The sequence below is a fragment of the Capricornis sumatraensis genome, chromosome 9, assembly GCF_032405125.1.
Source record: "Capricornis sumatraensis isolate serow.1 chromosome 9, serow.2, whole genome shotgun sequence".
In the NCBI taxonomy this organism is placed as follows: domain Eukaryota; kingdom Metazoa; phylum Chordata; class Mammalia; order Artiodactyla; family Bovidae; genus Capricornis; species Capricornis sumatraensis.
The window spans coordinates 40,975,597-40,997,043 of NC_091077.1; the positions used below are offsets into that span (position 1 = coordinate 40,975,597).

The following is a 21,447-nucleotide window of genomic DNA, read 5'->3' on the forward strand; positions in this document are numbered from 1 at the left end:
CAGTCCATTCTGAAGGAGATCAGCCCTGGGATTTCTTTAGAAGGAATTATGAAACTGAAACTAATGATGAAACTAAACTGAAAGTCCAGTACTTTGGCCACCTCAAGTGAAGAGTTGACTCATTGGAAAAGACTCTGATGTTGGGAGGGATTGGGGGCAGGAGGAGAAGGGGACGACAGAGGATGAGATGATTGGATAGTATCACTGACTCGATGGACGTGAGTCTGAGTGAACTCCGGGAGTTGGTGATGGACAGAGAGGCCTGGTGTGCTGCGATTGATGGGGTGGCAAAGAGTCGGACACGACTGAGCGACTGGACTGACTGACTGATATTGAACTGTGCTGTGCCATACTAAGTCGCTTCAAGTGTGTCTGACTCTATGGGACCCTATGAACTGTAGCTCACAAGGCTCCTTGGTCCATGGGTTTCTGCAGGCAAGAATACTGGAGTGATTAGCCTTTCCCTTCTCCAACGGAGCTTCCAGATCCAGGGTTTGAACCAGCATGTCTTACATCTTACCTGCATTGTCTTTATCACTATTGCCACTGTGAAACCCCATATTGAATTGTAATACCGATAATTTTATACCTAAGCCAGCTATAATTATGACTATGAATGTGGCACTTAAAAACTTTCTGTTTAGCACATAATGTTAAAGAATATATATTTCAAAAATAAAGAAACAACGGACATTTCATGTTATGTTAATATAATTTTTCTTTATTTTTAGGTGGCTTATACTTTTAAAATATGATGAATCAAACACTGACAATGGAATTCATGCTTGTGAGATTTACTCAGAATCAGATGCTACTGAGGCTGCAGGCTGGGGTCTTCTCACTGATCTACCTAGTATCTATGTTGGAGAATTTAATTATTATCTCCCTCACAATTCTTTCCCAACACCTCCACACACCAGTGTAGTTTTTCCTCAGGCATTTGTCCTTTTTAGATCTGTGCCTTATTTCTACCACCGTCCCCAAATTTATTTTCAGCTGCATCACCTTTACTGAATCCATCTCTTAACTGGAATGCGTGTTACAGCTTTTCCTGTTAGTACTAATGGCTGGGTCAGAGACTGGTATCCTCAGTGTGATGTCCTATGACTGCTATGTTGCCGTCTGTTGCCCTCTGCATTATGAGGCTGTCATGATCAAAAGGACCAGTGTCCAGTTGATGGCTGTGTCCTGGTTCAATGGTGGATCCTTGGGAATACTGTACTCCACTAGGACATTCTCTTTGAAATTTTGTGGGTCCAACAAGATACATCAGTTCTTTTGTGATGTTCTTGCCTTACTAAAACTCACTTGTTCTCAAGAACACGCAACTATTACTGTCAGCATGCCCATTGGGGTCTGTTACACATTTTCATGTTTAGTTTGCATTGTGCTCTCCTATGTGTATATTTTTTCCACTCTGTTGAGGATCCGAACCAGAGTGAACCAGTCCAAAGCCTTTGCTACCTGCCTGCCTCACCTCATTGTTGTGATTGCATTCCTTTTAATGGGTGCTGCTGCTTATTTAAAGCCACCATCCAACAATCCTTCTCTTCTAGACTTGCTGGTGTCTGTGTTCTATTCTGTGGTACCCCCAATCTTGAACCGTGTTATCTATTGTCTGAAGAATAAGGACATTAAATCAGCTCTAGTAAAGTCCTGTGGAATGTTAGAAGCAGTGGAGTAATGAAAAGAAGATTAAAGCTGAAGTTAGGAAGTAGGATTTTCTTTTTTATTCTGCTATTAACAAGCTGTTTGAAATTATTTCTATTAGAGAATTCTGATCAATAAAGGATAAGATATTCATAATTTTCCACAAATGTACACTGCTGCTGCTGGTGCTAAGTCACTTCAGTCGTATCCAACTCTTAGCGACCCCATGGACTGCAGCCCACCAGGCTCCTCCATCCATGGGATTCTCCAGGCAAGAATACTGGAATGGGTTGCCATTCCCTTCTCCAGGATCTAATATAGAAGCACCCAAATACATAAAATAAATACTAACAGATATAAAGGGAGAAGTTGAAAAAATTGAAAGAGACTTTAATACTCCACTCACATCAATGAACAGATTCATTCTAGAAAGAAAATCAATAAGGCAACCAGACTCTAAATGAAACTATAGAATAGTTAGATTTAATCAATATTTTCAGTACACTTCATCCAGACTCCCCCAAAATACATGTTATTTTCAAGTACAATGGAACATTCTCTAGGATTGACTATATACTAGGGTACAATATACGTCTCAAATAATTTAAGTGCATGGAATTTATTTTAAGCATATTTTCTGATGACAATGTCCTGAAACTAGAAATAAACCACAGGAAAAAAAAATGAGGGAAAAAACCCAAAACATTGCCTGAAAACAAAACAATATGCTACTAAAAAACCAATGGGTCAATGATGAATGGCAACCCATTCCAGTATTCTTGTCTGGAAAATTCATGGACAAAAGAGCATAGTGTGCTACAGTCCATGAGGTTGCAAATGGTTGAACACAATTGAGCATGCACAATGATGAAATCAAAGAGGAAATTTAAAAATAGCTAGAGACAAATGATAGTGAAAACAGAACCTCATAAAATCTATGTGATGCAGCAAAACTTCCCCTTACAGGGAAATTCTTAGTAATACAAGATGTCCTCAGAAAACAAACAAACAAAAAACCTCAAATAAACAACCTAACCTCCCACCTAAAAAGCTAAAGAACAAACAAAACCTAAAGTCAGAAAAACAAAGGAAATAATGACTATGAGAGAGGAAATAAAGTAGAGATAAAAATAATAGAAGAAATGAATAAAACCAATAGCTTATTATTTGAAAAGGGAAACAGAATTGTCAAACCTCTGGCCAGGCTCGAAAGGAGGAAAAGAGAGTGAACATAAAGAAACAAAGAAAGGGGGGGGGGGGGGAAGGGAGACATAATGGCCAATATCATGAAAATACTAAAAGAAGAGAATATTAAGAATGATTATATGCCAACAAATGTAACAATCTAGAAGAAATGGACAAGTTTCTAGCAGCATACAGCCCACTAAAATTGAATCAAGAAGAAATAGGTAATTTGAACAGACTGATGTCTAGAAGTGAAATAGAATCTGTAATAATAATAATAATAATAATAAAAGCTCCCTATAAACAAAACTCCAGGACCAGATGCCTTCACTGGTGAATGCTATCAAACATACAAAGAAGAACTTATACTGATCCTTCTCTAAATCTTCCAAAATCTGAAGGAGAGAACACTCCCAAAGACATTCTACAAAAGGAACATCATCCTGATGCCAAAATCAGATAGATATCATCAAAATAGAAAACTACAGACCAATATCTTTAATGAACATGCAGCAAAAATCTCAACAAGTATTAGCAAACTGAATCCAACACCACATAAAAAAGATCATACACCACAACCAAGTGGAATTCATCCAAAGTTCACAAGGATGGTTCAACATATGCAACTCAGTCAACACCACATCAACATTATTATCTCAATAGATGTAAAAGAACCTGATAAAATTCAACATCCATTCATGATAAAAATCCTTAGCAAAGTGGGTATAGAGGAAACATAACTCCAACACAATAAAACTAATTTATGACAGTTATAGCCAATTTAATACTCAATGGGGAAGTGTTAAAATCCATATCACTAAAATCTAGTACAAGACAGCAATGTCCATCACTGTGGATGACAAGTGTCCAATGTCATCACTTCTATTCAACATTGTATTAGAAGTTCTAGTACATCAGATACGAAAATAAAATAAATGTATCCAAATAGAAAGAAAGAGGTGAAATTGTCATTATATGCAAATAACATGGTACTTTCTATAGAAAACATTAAAGACTCCAAACAAAAATCATTAGAACTAGTAATAAATAAATTGAGAACGGTAGCAAGATACAAGATTAACACAGAGAAATCAGTTGAGTTTCTTTACACTAACAATGATATAGGAAAAGGGGAATATAAAAATAAAATATCTTTTAAGATCATACCAAAAATAAAAACCTGAACAAGAAAGTGAAATACTTGTGTACTGTAACTATAAAACATTAACAAAGGAAATTGAGGATGACTCAAAGAAATGGAGAGATATCCCAAGCTCTTGGATTGCAAGAATTGACAATGTTAAAATGACCACATTACTCACAACAATCTACAGATTTAATGTGACCTCTATCAAATTATCCTTGTCAGTTTTCACATAACCAGAAAAAATGATCCTAAAATTTATATGAAACCATAAAAGACCCAAAATTACCAAAATAATCCTAAGGAAAAAATAACAAAGTAGGTGGCATAACCCATCCATACTTGACAATGCTATAAAGATACATTAATCAAATAGTATAATATTGCCACAAAAACAAACATGTGGATGAGTGGAGCAGAATAGAGATATCAGAAATAAAATCACAAACTTCAAAAAAGGAGGTAAGAATATAAAATGGCAGAAAGACTGTCTCTTCAGCAAATGGTGTTGGAAAAGTTGGAAAGGGTGTTGGAAAAGCTGCATGTAAATCAATAAAGTTAGAACACACCCTCTCATCATACACAAAAATAAACTCAAAATCTATAAAATATTTATTTCCTTTGTTTTTTACAAAATTTTATCAAATATTCCTACTTTTACAATAAAATTAATTATTGTTTGACTTTATTTTTTACTTTTTCTCTTTTTTATATTGACTCAGGTTTGCATTTTGCTATATGCTGTTACATTGTTTTATAAAGAGTGCATGCATGCTAAGTCACTTTAGTTGTGTCCAACTCTTTGCAATCCCATGGTCTGTAGCCCCCCAGGCTCCTCTGTCCATGGAATTCTTGAGGCAAGAATACTGGAGTGGGTAGCCATTCCTTTCTCCAGGGGATCTTCTCAACCCAGGGATGAAATCTGGGTCTCCCACACTGCAGGCAGATTTTTTACCAACTGACCTACCAGGGAAGCCAATAGGAAATGTGATGCATATTAACATGTATACTGCTTTCCAGTGAAATCACACTTGTTGCAGTTTTTCAAAGTAAGACCAAAGAGTTTACAAACATATAAATATGAGATCATTGATACAATGGACATGAGTTTGAGCAAACTCCAAGAGATAGTGAAGGACAAGGTAGAGTGGTGTACTGCAGTCCATGCAGAGGAAAAAAGTTGGACACAACTTAGAAACTGAACAACAACAACCAAAATAAACCGAGATAGATATAAGTAAATGGAACAGGCAAACTTCTTTATGTATTATTAGATTGTAGTTGAATTAAGTAACAAATTCTTTATGAATGACTCAAAGCCACCCACAGCTTCTGGCTTTCTGTAATGAAAAAAAAATATTATTGGGATAAATGATATGATAAAAGGAGGAAGATATGGATATGCACTCTGCCAAAGAATTGTATTTAGAAAGATTACCCCCACAAATAGAATAAGAAAATATTCCCCCCCTTTTTTTTTTTTTAGCTTTTAAGCACTTGAGAAACAGCAGCCACACAAAAAACTCCATGGCTTTTCCATTCCTATCTAAATGCAGGTCATAATATTTCCCTTTGGAAGGTGTCTACCAGTCCCAGGAGGAGAAGAAAACCCTTATCAGTGGAATCTGGGAGTTAATATCAAAATGAAACTTTAAAATAAATCTATCAAAATATCACTGCCTTGCAACTTAGTGTCCCTTACCCTAGCATCTTTCTTTTGTCACACTGCCACAGCTTATGATTTTTTTTTTTTTAAGTTGTATATGATTTGGGGCCTAACAACTTCTGCATTCTGTTGGCATGAAGAAAAATGCATAATATAAGAGATATGAGCCAGCGGTCCTAAGATGGCTGAGGAATAGGATGGGGAGACCACTTTCTCCCCAACAAATTCATCAAAAGAACATTTAAACACTGAATAAATTTCACAAAACAGCTTCTGAATGCTGGCAGAGGACATCAGGCACCCAGAAAAGCAGCTCGTTGTCTTTGAAATGAGGTAGGAAAAATATAAAAGACAAAAAAAGAGACAAAAGAGGTAGGGGTGGAGCTTTGTCCCAGGAAGGGAGTCTTAAAAAGAGAGGTTTCCAAACACCAGGAAACACTCACTGCCAAGTCTGTGGCGAGCCTTGCAAGCACAGAGGGCAACATAACAGGGAGAAAAAATAAATAAATAATGAAACCTCACAGATTACGAGCCCAATGGTAACTCCCCCAGCGGAGAAGCAGTGCAGATACCTGCACCTGCCACTAGCAAGCGGGGCCTGGGCAGGGAGGCGCCGGCTGCATTGCTTAGAGTAAGGACCAAGCCTGAATGCCCCTAGGGCAATCTGAGCGAACTATCTTGGGCTAGCAAACCAGACTGTGGGATAGCTATCACGCGAAAAGCCAGCTCTGACCTAAGACACTGCCAGGCCCGTGTACAGAACAAAGGACTAAACAGAAATAGCCGGCTGCAGACCACCCCCCTCCGGTGACAGGCAGCCAGAGCCAGAAGGAGGCAATCGCAGCCCCAGAGAGACATTATCTACCAAACTGCAAGCAAATTTCTTTGCTAACTAAGACTTCTTGGTATTCTGGACGGTCAACATCCACCTGAGAAGGTGCACCGGTTGTACACCCAGAAAACCGAGCGGCAGGGATGGGGGAGGCGATAAGTCGCTGCAACTGCACTCACTAAACACCTCATCAGCTGAGCTGCTTGGACCTGGGAAGGGCACAAAACGCAGGTCCAACTGAGTCTGTGCCTCTGAGGACTACTCCAATGCCTGAACCTGAGCAGCTTAGACCTGGGAGGGCCTGCCTTGGACGGTTCTCCGTGGAGCAACCTAGAGCCTGAGCAGTGTGGGCAGGGAGAGCACATGTACTGTGAGCGGGGGCAGGCCCAGTATGGCTAAGGCACAGTGAGCACACGCCAGTGTTATTTGTTTGCAGAGTCCCTCCCTCCCCACAGTGCGACTGAACAAGTGAGCCTAAAAAAAGTGTCCACCACTGCCCCCCTTGTGTTAGGACGGAAATCAGACACTGAAGAGATCAGCAAACAGAAGAAGCTAAAACAGAGGGAACTGCCTTGGAAGTGACAGCTGCAGTAGATTAAAACCCTGTAGTTAGTACCGACTACATAGGAAGGGGCCTATAGATCTTGAGAAATACAAGCCAGACCAAGGAACTATCCAAAAATGAACTGACCCCACACTGCCCACAACAACACCAGAGAAAGTCCTAGATATATTTTTTGCTATTTTTATGATCATTTTTTTCTTTTTTAATTTTTAAGTCCTCTATTACTCCTTCAATTTTCATTTTTATAACCTACTATTACTTTGCAAAAAAAAGGACCCTATTTTTAAAAGCAAACTTCATATATATAATATATATATATTTATTTATAATTTTTGTGACTTTGTTTTTTTCTTTTTTTCCTTCTTTTCTTTAATATTGTATTTTTGAAAATCCAACCTCTACTCTAGATTTTTAATCTTTGCTTTTTGGGATTTGTTATCAATTTTGTACCTTTAAGAACCCAATCTTCAGTACCCATTTTTACTTGGGAGCAAGATTACTGGCTTGACTGCTCTCTCCGCCTTTGGACTCTCCTTTTTCTCCACCATGTCACCTCTGTCTCCTCTCTCCCCCTTCTCTTCTGTACCCAACTCTGTGAATCTCTTTTTGTGTTCCAGATGGTGGAGAACACTTAGGGAACTGATTACTGGCTGGATCTGTCTCTTTCCTTTTGATTCCCCCCTTTATCCTCCTGGCCACCTCTGTCTCCTTCTTCCCTCTTCTCTTCTCTGCATAACTCCATGAACATCTTTGAGTGGTCAGACTGTGGAGCACACATAAGGAAGTGATTACTGGCTAGCTTGCTCTCTCCTCTTTTGATTCCACCTCATCTCATTTGGGTCACCTCTAACTCCCTCCTCCCTCTTCTTTTCTCCATGTAACTTGATGAACCACTCTGGGTGTCCCTCACGGTGGAGAAATTTTTCACCTTTAACCTAGACATTTTATCAATGGTACTTCATAGATGGAGAAGTCTTGAGACTATTGTAAAAATAAGATTGAAAACCAGAAGCAGGAGGCTTAAGTCCAAATCCTGAGAACACCAGAGAACTCCTGACTCCAGGGAACATTAATCGGCAGGAGCTCATCAAATGCCTCCATACCTACACTGAAACCAAGCACCACCCAAGGGCCAACAGGTTCCAGAGCAAGACATATCACGCAAATTCCCCAGCAACACAGGAACACAGCCCCGAGCTTCAATATACAGGTTGCCCAAAGTTACTCGAAAAACATTGACATCTCATAACCCATTACTGGTCACTTCATTGCACTCCAGAGAGAAGAAATCCAGCTCCACCCACCGGAACACCAACACAAGCTTCCCTAACCAGGAAACCTTGACAAGCCACTGATACAACCCCACCCACAGTGAGGAAACTCCACAATAAACAGAACTCCACAAACTGCCAGAATATAGAAAAGCCACCCCAATCTCAACAATATAAACAAGATGAAGAGACAGAGGAATACCCAACAGGTAAATGCCCACCAAACCAAACTAAAGAGGAAGAGATAGGGAATCTACCTGAGAAAGAATTCTGAATAATGATAGTGAAAATGATCCAAAATCTTGAAATCAAAATGGAATCACAGATAAATAGCCTGGAGACAAGGATTGAGAAGATGCAAGAAAGGTTTAACAAGGACCTAGAAGAAATAAAAAAGAATCAATATATGATTAATGGTGCAATAAATGAGATCAGAAACACTCTGGAGGCAAAAAATAGTAGAATAACGGAGGAGAAAATAGGATTAGTGAAGTAGAAGATAGAATGGTACAAAGAAATGAATCAGAGAGGAACAAAGAAAAATGAATTAAAAGAAATGAGGACAATCTCAGAGACCTCTAGCACAATATTAAACACCCCAACATTCAAATCATAGGAGCCCCAGAAGAAGAAGACAAAAAGAAAGACCATGAGAAAATACTAGAGGAGATAATAGTTGAAAACTTCCCTAAAATGGGGAAGGAAATAATCACCCAAGTCCAAGAAACCCAGAGAGTCCCAAACAGGATAAACCCAAGGCGAAACACCCCAAGACACATATTAATCAAATTAACAAAGATCAAACACAAAGAACAAATATTAAAAGCAGCAAGGGAAAAACAACAAATAATACACAAGGGGGTTCCCATAAGGATAACAGCTGATCTTTCAATAGAAACTCTTCAGGCCAGGAGGGAATGACAAGGCATACTTAAAGTGATGAAAGAAAATAACCTACACCCCAGATTACTATACCCAGCAAGGATCTCATTCAAATATGGAGGAGAAATCAAAAGCTTTACAGACAAGCAAGAGCTGAGAGAATTTAGCACCACCAAACCAGCTCTTCAATAAATGCTAAAGGATCTTCTCTCGACAGGAAACATGAAAAGGGTGTATAAACTCGAACCCAAAACAGTAAAGTAAATGGCAATGGCATCATACTTATCAATAATTACCTTAAATGTAAATGAGTTGAATGCACCAACCAAAAGACAAAGGCTGCCTGAATGGATACAAAAAAAAAGACCCCTATATATGTTGTCTACAAGAGACCCACCTCAAAACAGGGGACACACACAGACTGAAAGCAAAGGGATAGAAAAAATTATTCCACGCAAATAGAGACCAAAAGAAAGCAGGAGTAGCAATACTCATATCAGATAAAATAGACTTTAAAACAAAGGCTGTGAAAAGAGACAAGGCCACTACATAATGATTAAAGGATCAATCCAAGAAGAAGATATTACAATTATAAATATATATGCACCCAACATAGGAGCACCACAATATGTAACACAAATGCTAACAAGTATGAAAGGGGAAATTGACAATAACACAATAATAGTGGGAGACTTTAATACACAACTCACACCTATGGAAAGATCAACTAAACAGAAAATTAACAAGGAAACGCAAACTTTAAATGATACAATACACCAGTTAGACCTAATTGATATCTATAGGACATTTCACCCCAAAACAATCAATTTCACCTTTTTCTCAAGTGCACACGAAAACTTCTCCAGGATAAATCACATCGTGGGCCATAAATCTAGCCTTAGTAAATTTAAAAAAAAATTGAAATCATTCCAAGCATCTTTTCTGACCACAATGCAGTAAGATTATATCTCAATTACAGGAGAAAAACTATTAAAAATTTCAACATATGGAGGCTGAACAACACGCTGCTGAATAACCAACAAATCACAGAAAAAATCAAAAAAGAAATCAAAATATGCATAGAAACGAATGAAAATGAAAACACAACAACTCAAAACCTGTGGGACACTGTAAAAGCAGTGCTAAGAGGAAAGTTCATAGCGATACTGGCATACCTCAAGAAACAAGAAAAAAGTAAATAAATAACCTAATTCTACACCTAAAGCAACTAGGAAAGGAAGAAATGGAGAACCCCAGGGTTAGTAGAAGGAAAGAAATCTTAAAAATTAGGGCAGAAACAAATGCAAAAGAAACAAAAGAGACCATAGCAAAAATCAACAAAGCCAAAAGCTGGTTCTTTGAAACGATAAATAAAATTGACAAACCATTAGCCAGACTCATTAAGAAACAAAGGGAGAAAAATCAAACCAATAAAATTAGAAATGAAAATGGAGAGATCACAACAGGCAACACAGAAATACAAGGGTTCATAAGAGACTTCTATCGACAATTATATGCCAATAAAATGGGCAACTCTGAAGGAAAAGACAAATTCTTAGAAAAGTACAACTTTCCAAAACTGAACCAGGAAGAAATAGAAAATCTTAACAAACCCATCACAAGCACAGAAATTGAAACTGTAATCAGAAATATTCCAGCAAACAAAAGCCCAGGTCCAGACGGCTTCACAGCTGAATTCTACCAAAAATTTAGAGAAGAGCTAACACCTATCCTACTCAAACTCTTACAGAAAATTGCAGAGGAAGGTAAACTTCCAAGCTCATTATATGAGGCCACCATCACCCTAATACCAAAACCTGACAAAGATGCCACAAAAAAAGAAAACTACAGGCCAATATCACTGATGAACATAGATGCAAAAATCCTTAACAAAATTCTAGGAGTCAGAATCCAATAATAAATTAAAAAGATCATACACCATGACCAAGTGGGCTTTATCCCAGGGATGCAAGGATTCTTCAATATCCACAAATCAATTAAATGTAATACACCACACCAACGAATTGAAAAATAAAAGCCATATGATTATCTCAATAGATGCAGAGAAAGCCTTTGACAGAATTCAACATCCATTTATGATAAAAAGTCTCCAGAAATCAGGCAGAGAAGGAACATACCTCAACATAATAAAAACTATATATGACAAACCCACAGCAAACATTATCCTCAATGGTGAAAAATTGAAAGAATTTCCCCTAAAGTCAGGAATAAGACAAGGGTGCCCACTTTCACCACTACTATTCAACATAGTTTTGGAAGCTTTGGCCACAGCAATCAGAGGAGAAAAAAGAAATAAAAGGAATCCAAACTGGAAAATAAGAAGTAAAACTCTCACTGTTTGCAAATGACATGATCCTCTACATAGAAAACCCTAAAGACTCCACCAGAAAATTACTAGAGCTAATCAATGAATAAAATAAAGTTGCAGGATATAAAAACAACACACAAAAGTCCCTTGCATTCCTATACACTAATAATGAGAAAATAAAAGTGAAATTAAGGAAACAACTCCATTCACCATTGCAATGAAAGGAATAAAAAACTTAGGATAAATCTATCCAAAGAAACTAAAGACCTATATATAGAAAACTATAGAACACCGGTGAAAGAAATCAAAGACACTAATAGATGGAGAAATATACCATGTTCATGGATCAGAAGAATCAACATAGTGAAAATGAGTATGCTACCCAAAGCAATCTATAGATTCAATGCAATCTCTGTCAAGCTACCAACAGTATTTTTCACAGAGCTAGAACAAATAATTTCACAATTTTTATGGAAATACAAAAAACCTCAAATAGCCAAAGCAATCTTGAGAAAGAAGAATGGAACTGGAGGAATCAACCTGCCTGGCTTCAGGCTCTACTACAAAGCCACAGTCATCAAGAAAGTATGGTACTGGCACAAAGACAGAAATATAGATCAATGGAACAAAATAGAAAACCCAGAGATAAATCCACACACCCATGGACACCTTATCTTTGACAAAGGAGGCAAGAATATACAACGGAGAAAAGACAATCTCTTTAACAAGTGGTGCTGGGAAAACTGGTCAACCATTTGTAAAAGAATGAAATTAGAACACTTTGTAACACCATACACAAAAATAAACTCAAAATGGATTAAATATCTAAACTTTAAGACCAGAAACTATAAAACTCCTAGAGGAGAACATAGGCAAAACACTCTCCAACATAAATCACAGCAGGATCCTCTATGACACACCTCCCAGAATACTGGAAATAAAAGCAAAAATAAACAAATGGGACCGAATTAAAATTAAAAGCTTCTGCACAACAAAGGAAACTATAAGCAAGGTGAAAAGATAGCCTTCAGAATGGGAGAAAATAATAGCAAATGAAGCAACTGACAAACAACTAATCTCAAAAATATACAAGCAACTTATGAAGCTCAATTCCAGAAAAATAAGCGACTCAATTAAAAAATGGGCCAAAGAACTAAACGAACATTTTCCAAAGAAGACGTACAGATGGCTAACACATGAAAAGATGCTCAACATCACTCATTATCAGAGAAATGCAAATCAAACCACAATGAGGTACCATTTCATGCCAATCAGAATGGCTACTCTCCAAAAATCCACAAGCAATAAATGCTGGAGAGGGTGTGGAGAAAAGGGAACTGTCTTACACTGTTGGTGGGAATGCAAACTAGTACAGCCACTATGGAGAACAGTGTGGAGATTCCTTAAAAAACTGGGAATAGAACTGCCTTATGACCCAGCAATCCCACTACTGAGCATACACACTGAGGAAACCAGAATGTAAAGAGACACGTGTACCCCAATGTTCATCGCAGCAATGTTTATAATAGCCAGAACATGGAAGCAACCTAGATGTCCATCAGCAGATGAATGGATAAGAAAGCTGTGGTACATATACACAATGGAGTATTACTCAGCCATTAAAAAGAATACACTTGAATCAGTTCTAATGAGGTGGATGAAACTGGAACCAATCATACAGAGTGAAGTAAGCCAGAAAGAAAAACACCAATACAGTATACTAACACATATATGTGGAATTTAGAAAGATGGTAACAATAACCCTGTATGTGAGACAGCAAAAGAAACACAGATGTATAGAACAGATTTTGGACTCTGTGGGAGAGGGAGAGGGTGGGATGATTTGGGAGAATTGCATTGAAACATGTATAATATCATATACGAAACGAATCACCAGTCCAGGTTCGATGCAGGATACAGGATGCTTGGGGCTGGTGCACTGGGATGACCCGGAGGGATGGTATGGGGAGGGAGGTGGGAGCGGGGTTCAGGATGGGGAACATGAGTATACCCGTGGTGGATTCATGTCAATGTATGGCAAAACCAATACAATATTGTAAAGTAATTCGCCTCCAATTAAAATAAATAAATTTAAATTTAAAAAAGAGAGAGATATGAGTTAAATGTTTGCACAGGATCTTACTTATGACTGTATCCTCAGAGATATTCTCTCAATAACTCTGAGAAGACAAATCTAAAGAGATAATGGAGAAGACAGTGTGTGTCTATGATTATTCATATATGTGTATATGATTATATATGTATATGATTTTTGGCTAAAGAATGCATGTAATCAAGCATACATCTTGGTAAAAGTTTACTGCTAGACACAAGGAGCAGACACCACAGTTTATCAGTTTAGTGCCTTCTCTATATTAAGGAATGATGCAAAAATCTGAATTCATTAAAATTTTTTCAGAGATGTAAATCTAACCATCTTAGTGGTACACTTTTTTCAAAGTACAAAGTGCCTTATATTTGCTCTCAGGGTGCACTGGAATTCAGCAACAAATGACTTAATCATTGTAAAACTGGCTGAGGAGTTATCATTCTTTGACATTTGGTTTCCTTTTGAAGACACTTAAGCACATGTAAAAAAAAATTAGAACAAAATGTATATGATTTTATCCTGTGTATTTTTCTTTTGTTAGTTCAATACTTTAGCTTAACTGTAGGACAGAAATGTACAGAAGAACTTTTTAATCCCTGTAGAAGAATGATATACAGAAATACTTATCTAATGACACAAGACATTTCACTGTTATTGTGAGAATTTGCATATTGCTCTATTATTCTGATGGCAAAAGAAGGATTAGAAAAATGTTGAAGTATGGCATACATTTTTCATTTATATGAACCAGTGATTGTGACAATAGTTTCCAACAAAGTGTAAGATAAACAAAATAAAAACTAGGCATTCAGAAAAAAAATCTTGTAGTTTTAATATACACAGAAAATATGTAAAAATTTAAACAAATAAAAATTTCAGGCATTGGCATGTGCAAGCAATTCATGATTTAATTATATAATCTTGCCATTAAAAATAGATTGTTGAATACTTTGATTGCTTAAAAGAGTGCTGCTGCTGCTGCTGCTGCTAAGTCGCTTCAGTCATGTCCGACTCTGTGTGACACCATAGACGGCAGCCCACCAGGCTCCCCCCGTCCTCAGTTCAGTTCAGTTCAGTCGCTCAGTCGTGTCCGACTCTTTGCGACCCATGGACCACCAAGCTCCTCCAACCATGGGATTCTCCAGGCAAGAATACTGGAGTGGGTTGCCATTTCCTTCTCCAGGGGATATTCCCAACCCAGGGACTGAACCCAGGTCTCCCACATTGCAGGCAGATGCTTTAACCTCTGTGCCACCAGGGAAGCTGTGCCAAAATTATTAAAAAATGTGAAGCATCTCAATTAACACAAAAAAATGAACATGATAATATAAACATATTTTTTCCCCATTTTCCACTTTTCTGTTGCTCCAAAATGCGTTAGTACATGCTGAAATGATTATCTGCTTGAATATTTTATAAAAACCTAAGAAATTTGTTTTATCATGTTAGATACTCAATACTTGTATAGTCCAGTTCTAAATCTTTTCTTCCATCATGTTACCTTTCTTAATATTTAAAATTGTGTAAAACATCTAAAAATTTTAAATTATCTAATATTTTCCTGATATATTTCTAAAGAAATTGTCTATGTGTTTATTTACATATATAAACATTCATACTTAAGAATAGTGTCTGGCTCACTATATTTATTTAACAAGTGTTTATTGATCAAACTATTTTAATGTACAAAATGATATATTTATGATAGACAATCAACCACGTGGAGTAACACTGCCTTAGAAACAATTTTTAGCTTGTATTAATAGTTACTACTAAGGTGTAGATTTTTATAAAATTGGCCAAACAATTGCTTAGAACTTACCAGCCAATTTTCCCACTGTAAGTGCTTGTGAGGAGGAACTTCGTGTATTTATCTCCTTATCACTATAGCTTTGCAACAAAGTATTCTTAAACACTAATTACCAAATATCTATTTCAGTTGAATTCAAACCAAAATGTGAAGTGCAAAAATATCCATATTAGGTAGCATCAATTTTATAATATAATTTTTATATTTACCATTTGCATATGTAATGTGGTAATCCATTCTAGCTTTTTCATATTAATTGATCTCTCACATCTCTTGGATATGTCTGGCCAAGAGCAATCTCTTTCTTTCTATAACTTTTCTGAAGGCTTTCTTCACATCTTTGTTTCTTAGGGTGTATACAAGAGGATTTAAAAGTGGGGTGACCACACAATAGAACACTGAGACTACTTTACCCATGGTAAAGTTGTGCTCGGCTGGAGGGCGAACATAGGCAAAAATAATGGTGCCATAATAGATGGTGACCACAGTGAGGTGGGAGGCACAGGTGGAGAAAGTTTTCTTCCGAGCCTCTCGAGAAGATAGCTTGATTATTGCGACCACAATGTGTCCATAGGAAGACATAGTGAGAAGAAAAGAACTTAGAATCACAACAGAGGTACATGTGTAACCCAAGGCCTCCACCAGGAATGTATCTGAGCAGGAGAGTTGAAAAATTGGTTCTGAGTCACAGAAGAAATGATTGATCTTCTGAGAGCCACAAAAATTTAAATAAGAGACAAGTACAGTAGGTAGAACAGGGGCAATGAAGCCCCCAATCCAAGATCCAGCTGAAAACCATAGGCATACCTGAAGATTCATGAGGAATGAGTATCTTAGAGGGCTGCATATGGCCACATAGCGATCATAGGCCATCACAGCCAACAGGATGCACTCTGTAGCCCCCATAGAGAAAAAAAAGTAGTACTGGGTTATACAACCAGAAACGGAAATGGTAACAACCTGTGAGAGACAAGTGGCCAGCAATTTAGGCACTGTGGCTGTCGTGTACCAGATCTCCAGAAATGACAAATTTCCTAAGAAAATATACATGGGTGTTTGGAGTCTGGAATCCATGAGAACAATGAAGATGATGAGGGTGTTTCCCACGAGAGAGAGAAGATATACAGTAAGAAACATCACAAATAATGCAAGCCTTAGATAGAGAACACCAGAAAATCCCAGAAAAATAAACTCTGTCACTCTTGTTTGATTTGCCACATTCATATCTCATTGTCTCTAATCTGGAATGAAACAACAAAGCCAAAATATGAACAAGAAAGGGATATTATATTTTTCTTTCTTTGATGATAATAATGCACCATTAAGAAAAATTAAAAATTAATGATGGGAAAAACATAATTGGCATCTTTAATTTGACATGATTTAGTTTATTTAATTTAGGAAATAAATGATAAAGAACAATAGCCTAATAATCCACTTTACAAATGAAGAAACTAAAGAAGTAAATTATTTTTCTAGTAATACAGTTTTAAGTGGTGGGGCACGTATTGTACTAGGTAGGTTGTTTTAGTAAAGCACGTTTGGGGTAATATATTAATTATGGCTATTGAAAGATAATAACATTTACCTATCTCTGAGGACTTTACAAAGTAAACATTAGAAGAGGGTGAAGAAATTAAAAAAAAAACATGCAAATCTGAGACCAGTGGTTGCAGGTGGTCAGTCTCAGAATGGAACTCCTGGGCCATGCAAGTGTCCATATGAAGACAAAGTACTGGTTACATTTTTAAATTTATGAACCCTGTTATATGCTATCAATTAGGGTTTGATGGGAGACTGCTAAATGGACAACTCTGTTTGCAGAACACAAAACAAAGAGGGAATTCATCACCTATGGAAAAACGTTTGTTCATATTGTTTTAGGTGTTCTAACCTTAGCTTGTTTATTTCAAAAGCCATTGCATTCACAAATTCTCATGCATTTTTTAAAAGTAGTTTAAAAAATTATTAAATTCACACATTGTTTTGCTGAAAGTTTTCACTTTCATCTCAGGTTCAAAGTATTTGTTAACAAAATAAGCCACTCATTATATACAAATAAATAATACAAATATTTATTAGAGAATTATCTAGCTTACTTTCAACACACTAACATTCAAAGAATGAGAAATAGAGCAGAGCATACATCACCACACCACATTGGGTTTTGACCAACACCCAGACTTAAACAGCGCTGAGAAGTTCCTGTGTCGCAGCACATCTGGAGTCCCACTTGGGAAAAGGTCACAGGTAGTGTGTCTGCTACATGGGTGATGCTACAAAGATTGCAGTTTGGGGTTCCGGCTTATAATGCCAGGATGCAAGCTGATATCATCATCAATCTGTGACCAAATTGCAAGCCTGGTTTCATTTAAAAAGCTGGTGGTTTTATCATGTAAAACTTGGAATGTTGCTAAGCCTAGGCTTGGTTTGCCAGGCCCTCTCCAGGGGCTCAACAATCCCAAGATTCCTCCCCCATTTTATCTATGGTGCTGCAAGTCTTGCACTCACAGCAGGCAGTCACTCCTAGTCAGAGCAGTGTCCAGACAGGTTAGAAGAAAGGTCAGAGGCCTGTTCTGCTTTGTCTCTGAAGCCTAAACAAGACTATCTATTCAATTTCCCTAACAACACATCCATTCATCTTTCAATGTTCATAGTGTTTGTTTCCATAAGTTGGCTATGTTAAAGAACACTTAATATGAGATATATCTGAAGAGGGAAACAGAACAGGGTCTATCTTGAAAGCAGGACTCCGTCTTGGGCCGGACTGTGGATTTTGAGCTATATGCCCAGTATCTATGGAAATGACATACCAACTGGAAAACCAGGCCCCCAGAAGGAAGAGCCCTAGGGTTCTCCATCTTCTAAAAGAACATCCTAATTATCTGTGTAACCAAATAGAATCATACATTCTATTATGCTTATTGGGGTATGACCACAAGCCTACTGATAATTGTCCACTGTTAACTACCTAGGCTTAAGGCTTATGAATCATGGGTTAACTTTGATTTCTTTTTCTTTTTCCTTTGTTCAGACTAGTTTCAGGGAATTTGGGGGAGGTGGGTTTGGACATATATGCTTAGGGTATATAAGGTTTTCACAAAAACTGGTTGTGGTCCTTGGCTAAGAGAAGACTCTGCCTTGGGTCCGCCACTGTAATAAACTGCACTCCACTATCTGCATTGCCTTTATGAGTGAGTTTGTTTCCCGGAACGCGTGGCTACAACATATCCACCTAAAAGTGAAAGTGAGTGAAAGTGAAGTCGCTCAGTCGTGTTTGACTCTTTGCGACCCTAAGAACTGTAGCTGATCAGGCTCCTCCGTCCATGGGGTTTTCAAATGTTTAAATATACAATGCAGTATTTATGACTATACTTAAACCTTAAATGTTCTTACAATTTTTTTAAAGGAAATCTTGTTTTCAGAGAAACAATGTTTTTCAATAGTCATATTTTTATATACATGTGCTTTAGTACCAAAATACACAGATGATAAATGCAAATTATGATAAAAATTGAATACCAATAATAAAAATGTTCTTATGTATGTAAAACATATTTTATAATGTTTAAAGAAGTTCTGGTGGCAAAAATACAGATAATATAGATCACAATGAAAACAGCAGCTGAATGTAACATGACAGCAATATGGTTCATATCTAGATATTTCTTCATTAAACCTTTATGAACGTTTTGAATCATAAATCTTTATATAGAAATGTGTATAGAGTTTATGCCACAGTATTTATGTTCTCTGTGGTATACTGTTGATAAAGTACACTTTTTCAAGATTAAAAAAAAAAAAGCTTTAAGTTATACCTTGTTAAACGGCTAAGTTAGGTTAGTATGGTCAAGGGATAGTTTGCGAGTCTTACTAAACTAACCTTCAGTTTTAGTATCCCAAAAAGTTTAATCCTTTTTTGCTATTTTCATTTGATTAACAGAAATAAAATTGTGCTTTTTGCAGGTTTAACACTATTCAAAAAGATTTTGAAAAATATGAGTAACAATTGACCTATAATTTATAATTTGAGGAAACCATTTAGAGGAAAGAACTGGGACAGACTTTTAAAAATATATTTGCTGAATCTGATTCTCTGATTCCAGATGAAAAATATTAAAATATATATTATTCGTGTCCAGACCAAGTGTCCAAAGTATATCTTATTGCCATTATCTACATAGTCAATGGCATGGTACTTAGTCATGCTAAAAGATATCCATCACTATTTCTCCTAGCATTATTATCACTATTCTTCTAGTACTAAAAAGAAAAGAACAACCATTTGGAAAGAATATAAATAGAGTTTTGACAAGAGAATCAGATCAATGCCATACTCCAAAGCAATACCTTTTCTTTTTCTGAAAGATATCACAGTTATTTAAGTCTGCCTTTAGAAAAACAGGGTTATACACTCTCTAGCTATGTATAATCTTAGCAAAAACTTGATATAGAAAAATATGATTTTAATTTATTTAGCATTTTTATAAAATTAAATATTTAAATATAAGGAGAAATATATTATTTATTTAAAATTTCCATTCATAAGCTTCATGCTAAATGAATTTCTGAGGTTGATTATTGCCTCAGATTACAGAAATAATGAAAGTGCAAAAGCACTGCTATATTACTCTCTAGACAAGTGAGAAATAACACAGATTATATCTTGCCAGGTATACTCACATCCAATATTTTGTTTGATTATTTTTCAGGAATGGAATAGTATTAATTATATATTCTTCAAATGTTCCTTTTCAACATAGCTATGAACTAGAGCACACTATATTCAATTATTTTGTAAGGGAAATAAGCGAAGGGATCTCCTCCCTGCTGTCTTTCGACATGGCACATCCCTATGCTTTAGATAAATGCAAAATTCCCTTTGTGTTTTTCTCCCCTCAGTTTATTTTTCCCTGCGGCAGGATGTAGGAAAATGCATGGTCAGAGATTCCCCTGTGAGAAGTACTGCGACTTCATCAATCTTAAGCCTTGGAGATGTGTCCTCTACCTTGGCAAATTTACAACTAATTTCTGAGGACTTTCCCAGGGTTAGAGTCAGAGTACTCTTCCCTAGGGGCCAAAGGAAGAACAAAGCAGTTGTGGTAGCATTAGAAATATCTCCACAGGAACTGAAGAAATAATCTCCTAAGTGGTTTCATTAACTGTCACTATCTTTCAAAAGATAATTTCAGAATTGTGTCTCTTGATATTTCAGCCACCACAGAAGATCAATTCAGTTCAGCCGTTCAGTCGTATCCGACTCTTTGTGACCCCATTGACTCCTGCATGCCCATACCATAGAAGATACTATTCTCTAATATGAACAGTAAAAACTAATTTAGCATTGAGAACTCTTTATTTCCAATAGAAAATTACACAACCAGTGAAACAAACAAAAACAGCAACAACACTGACTTTAACTCTTTCTATAGCAGATAACTAAAAAGCCTTTACTGACTGTATATGAATAACAAAGCTGACCAGTATAATAGGTATAAATATTGTGTCATTTTTCAGAGGTTTATATTACAGAAGTCTTCTGTGTGTTTTTTTCTTCATTGTTTTTTTCTAATTGTTGAATTAAAATAGATTTTTGTCAAAATATTAGCTAAAAAACTACAGTGATTTAAAGCAAGCACATGTATTGACCACACAAAATTTTTTAAAGCAAAAAAATAAATTAGAATGTTACTTAAACAAATGTTCTACTGCTGCTGTCAAAATATTAGCTAAAAACTACAGTGATTTAAAGCAAGCACATGTATTGACCACACAAAGATTTTAAAGTTAAAAAAATAAATTAGAATGTTACTTAAACAAATGTTCTACTGCTGATGCTGCTAAGTCACTTCAGTCGTGTCTGACTCTGTACGACCCCATGGACAGCAGCCCAACAGACTTCTCTGTCCACAGGATTCTCTAGGCAAGAATACTGGAGTGGGTTGCCATTTCCTTCTCACAATGTTCTACTAGAGCTTTCAAAAATTAAAAGAAAATCAGAAA

At 36.7% G+C, this 21,447-nt stretch overlaps 1 protein-coding gene and 1 pseudogene across 1 annotated transcript; one reads left to right on the forward strand and one right to left on the reverse strand.

The window, feature by feature from the left end:
- Positions 1-751: 751 nt before the first annotated feature.
- On the forward strand, positions 752-1,788 carry LOC138086249 (olfactory receptor 14K1-like; annotated as a pseudogene).
- Positions 1,789-15,708: 13,920 nt separating this feature from the next.
- Positions 15,709-16,668, reverse strand: LOC138085167 (olfactory receptor 5F1-like). Its single transcript, XM_068979347.1, has one exon. The coding sequence runs from the start codon at positions 16,666-16,668 to the stop codon at positions 15,709-15,711; it is 960 nt and encodes a 319-aa protein (XP_068835448.1).
- Positions 16,669-21,447: the final 4,779 nt, after the last annotated feature.

What these genes read in the sequence shown, in the direction of transcription:
- LOC138085167 (XM_068979347.1), bottom strand. Translation starts at nt 16,668, where the DNA reads ATGAATGTGGCAAATCAAACAAGAGTGACAGAGTTTATTTTTCTGGGA.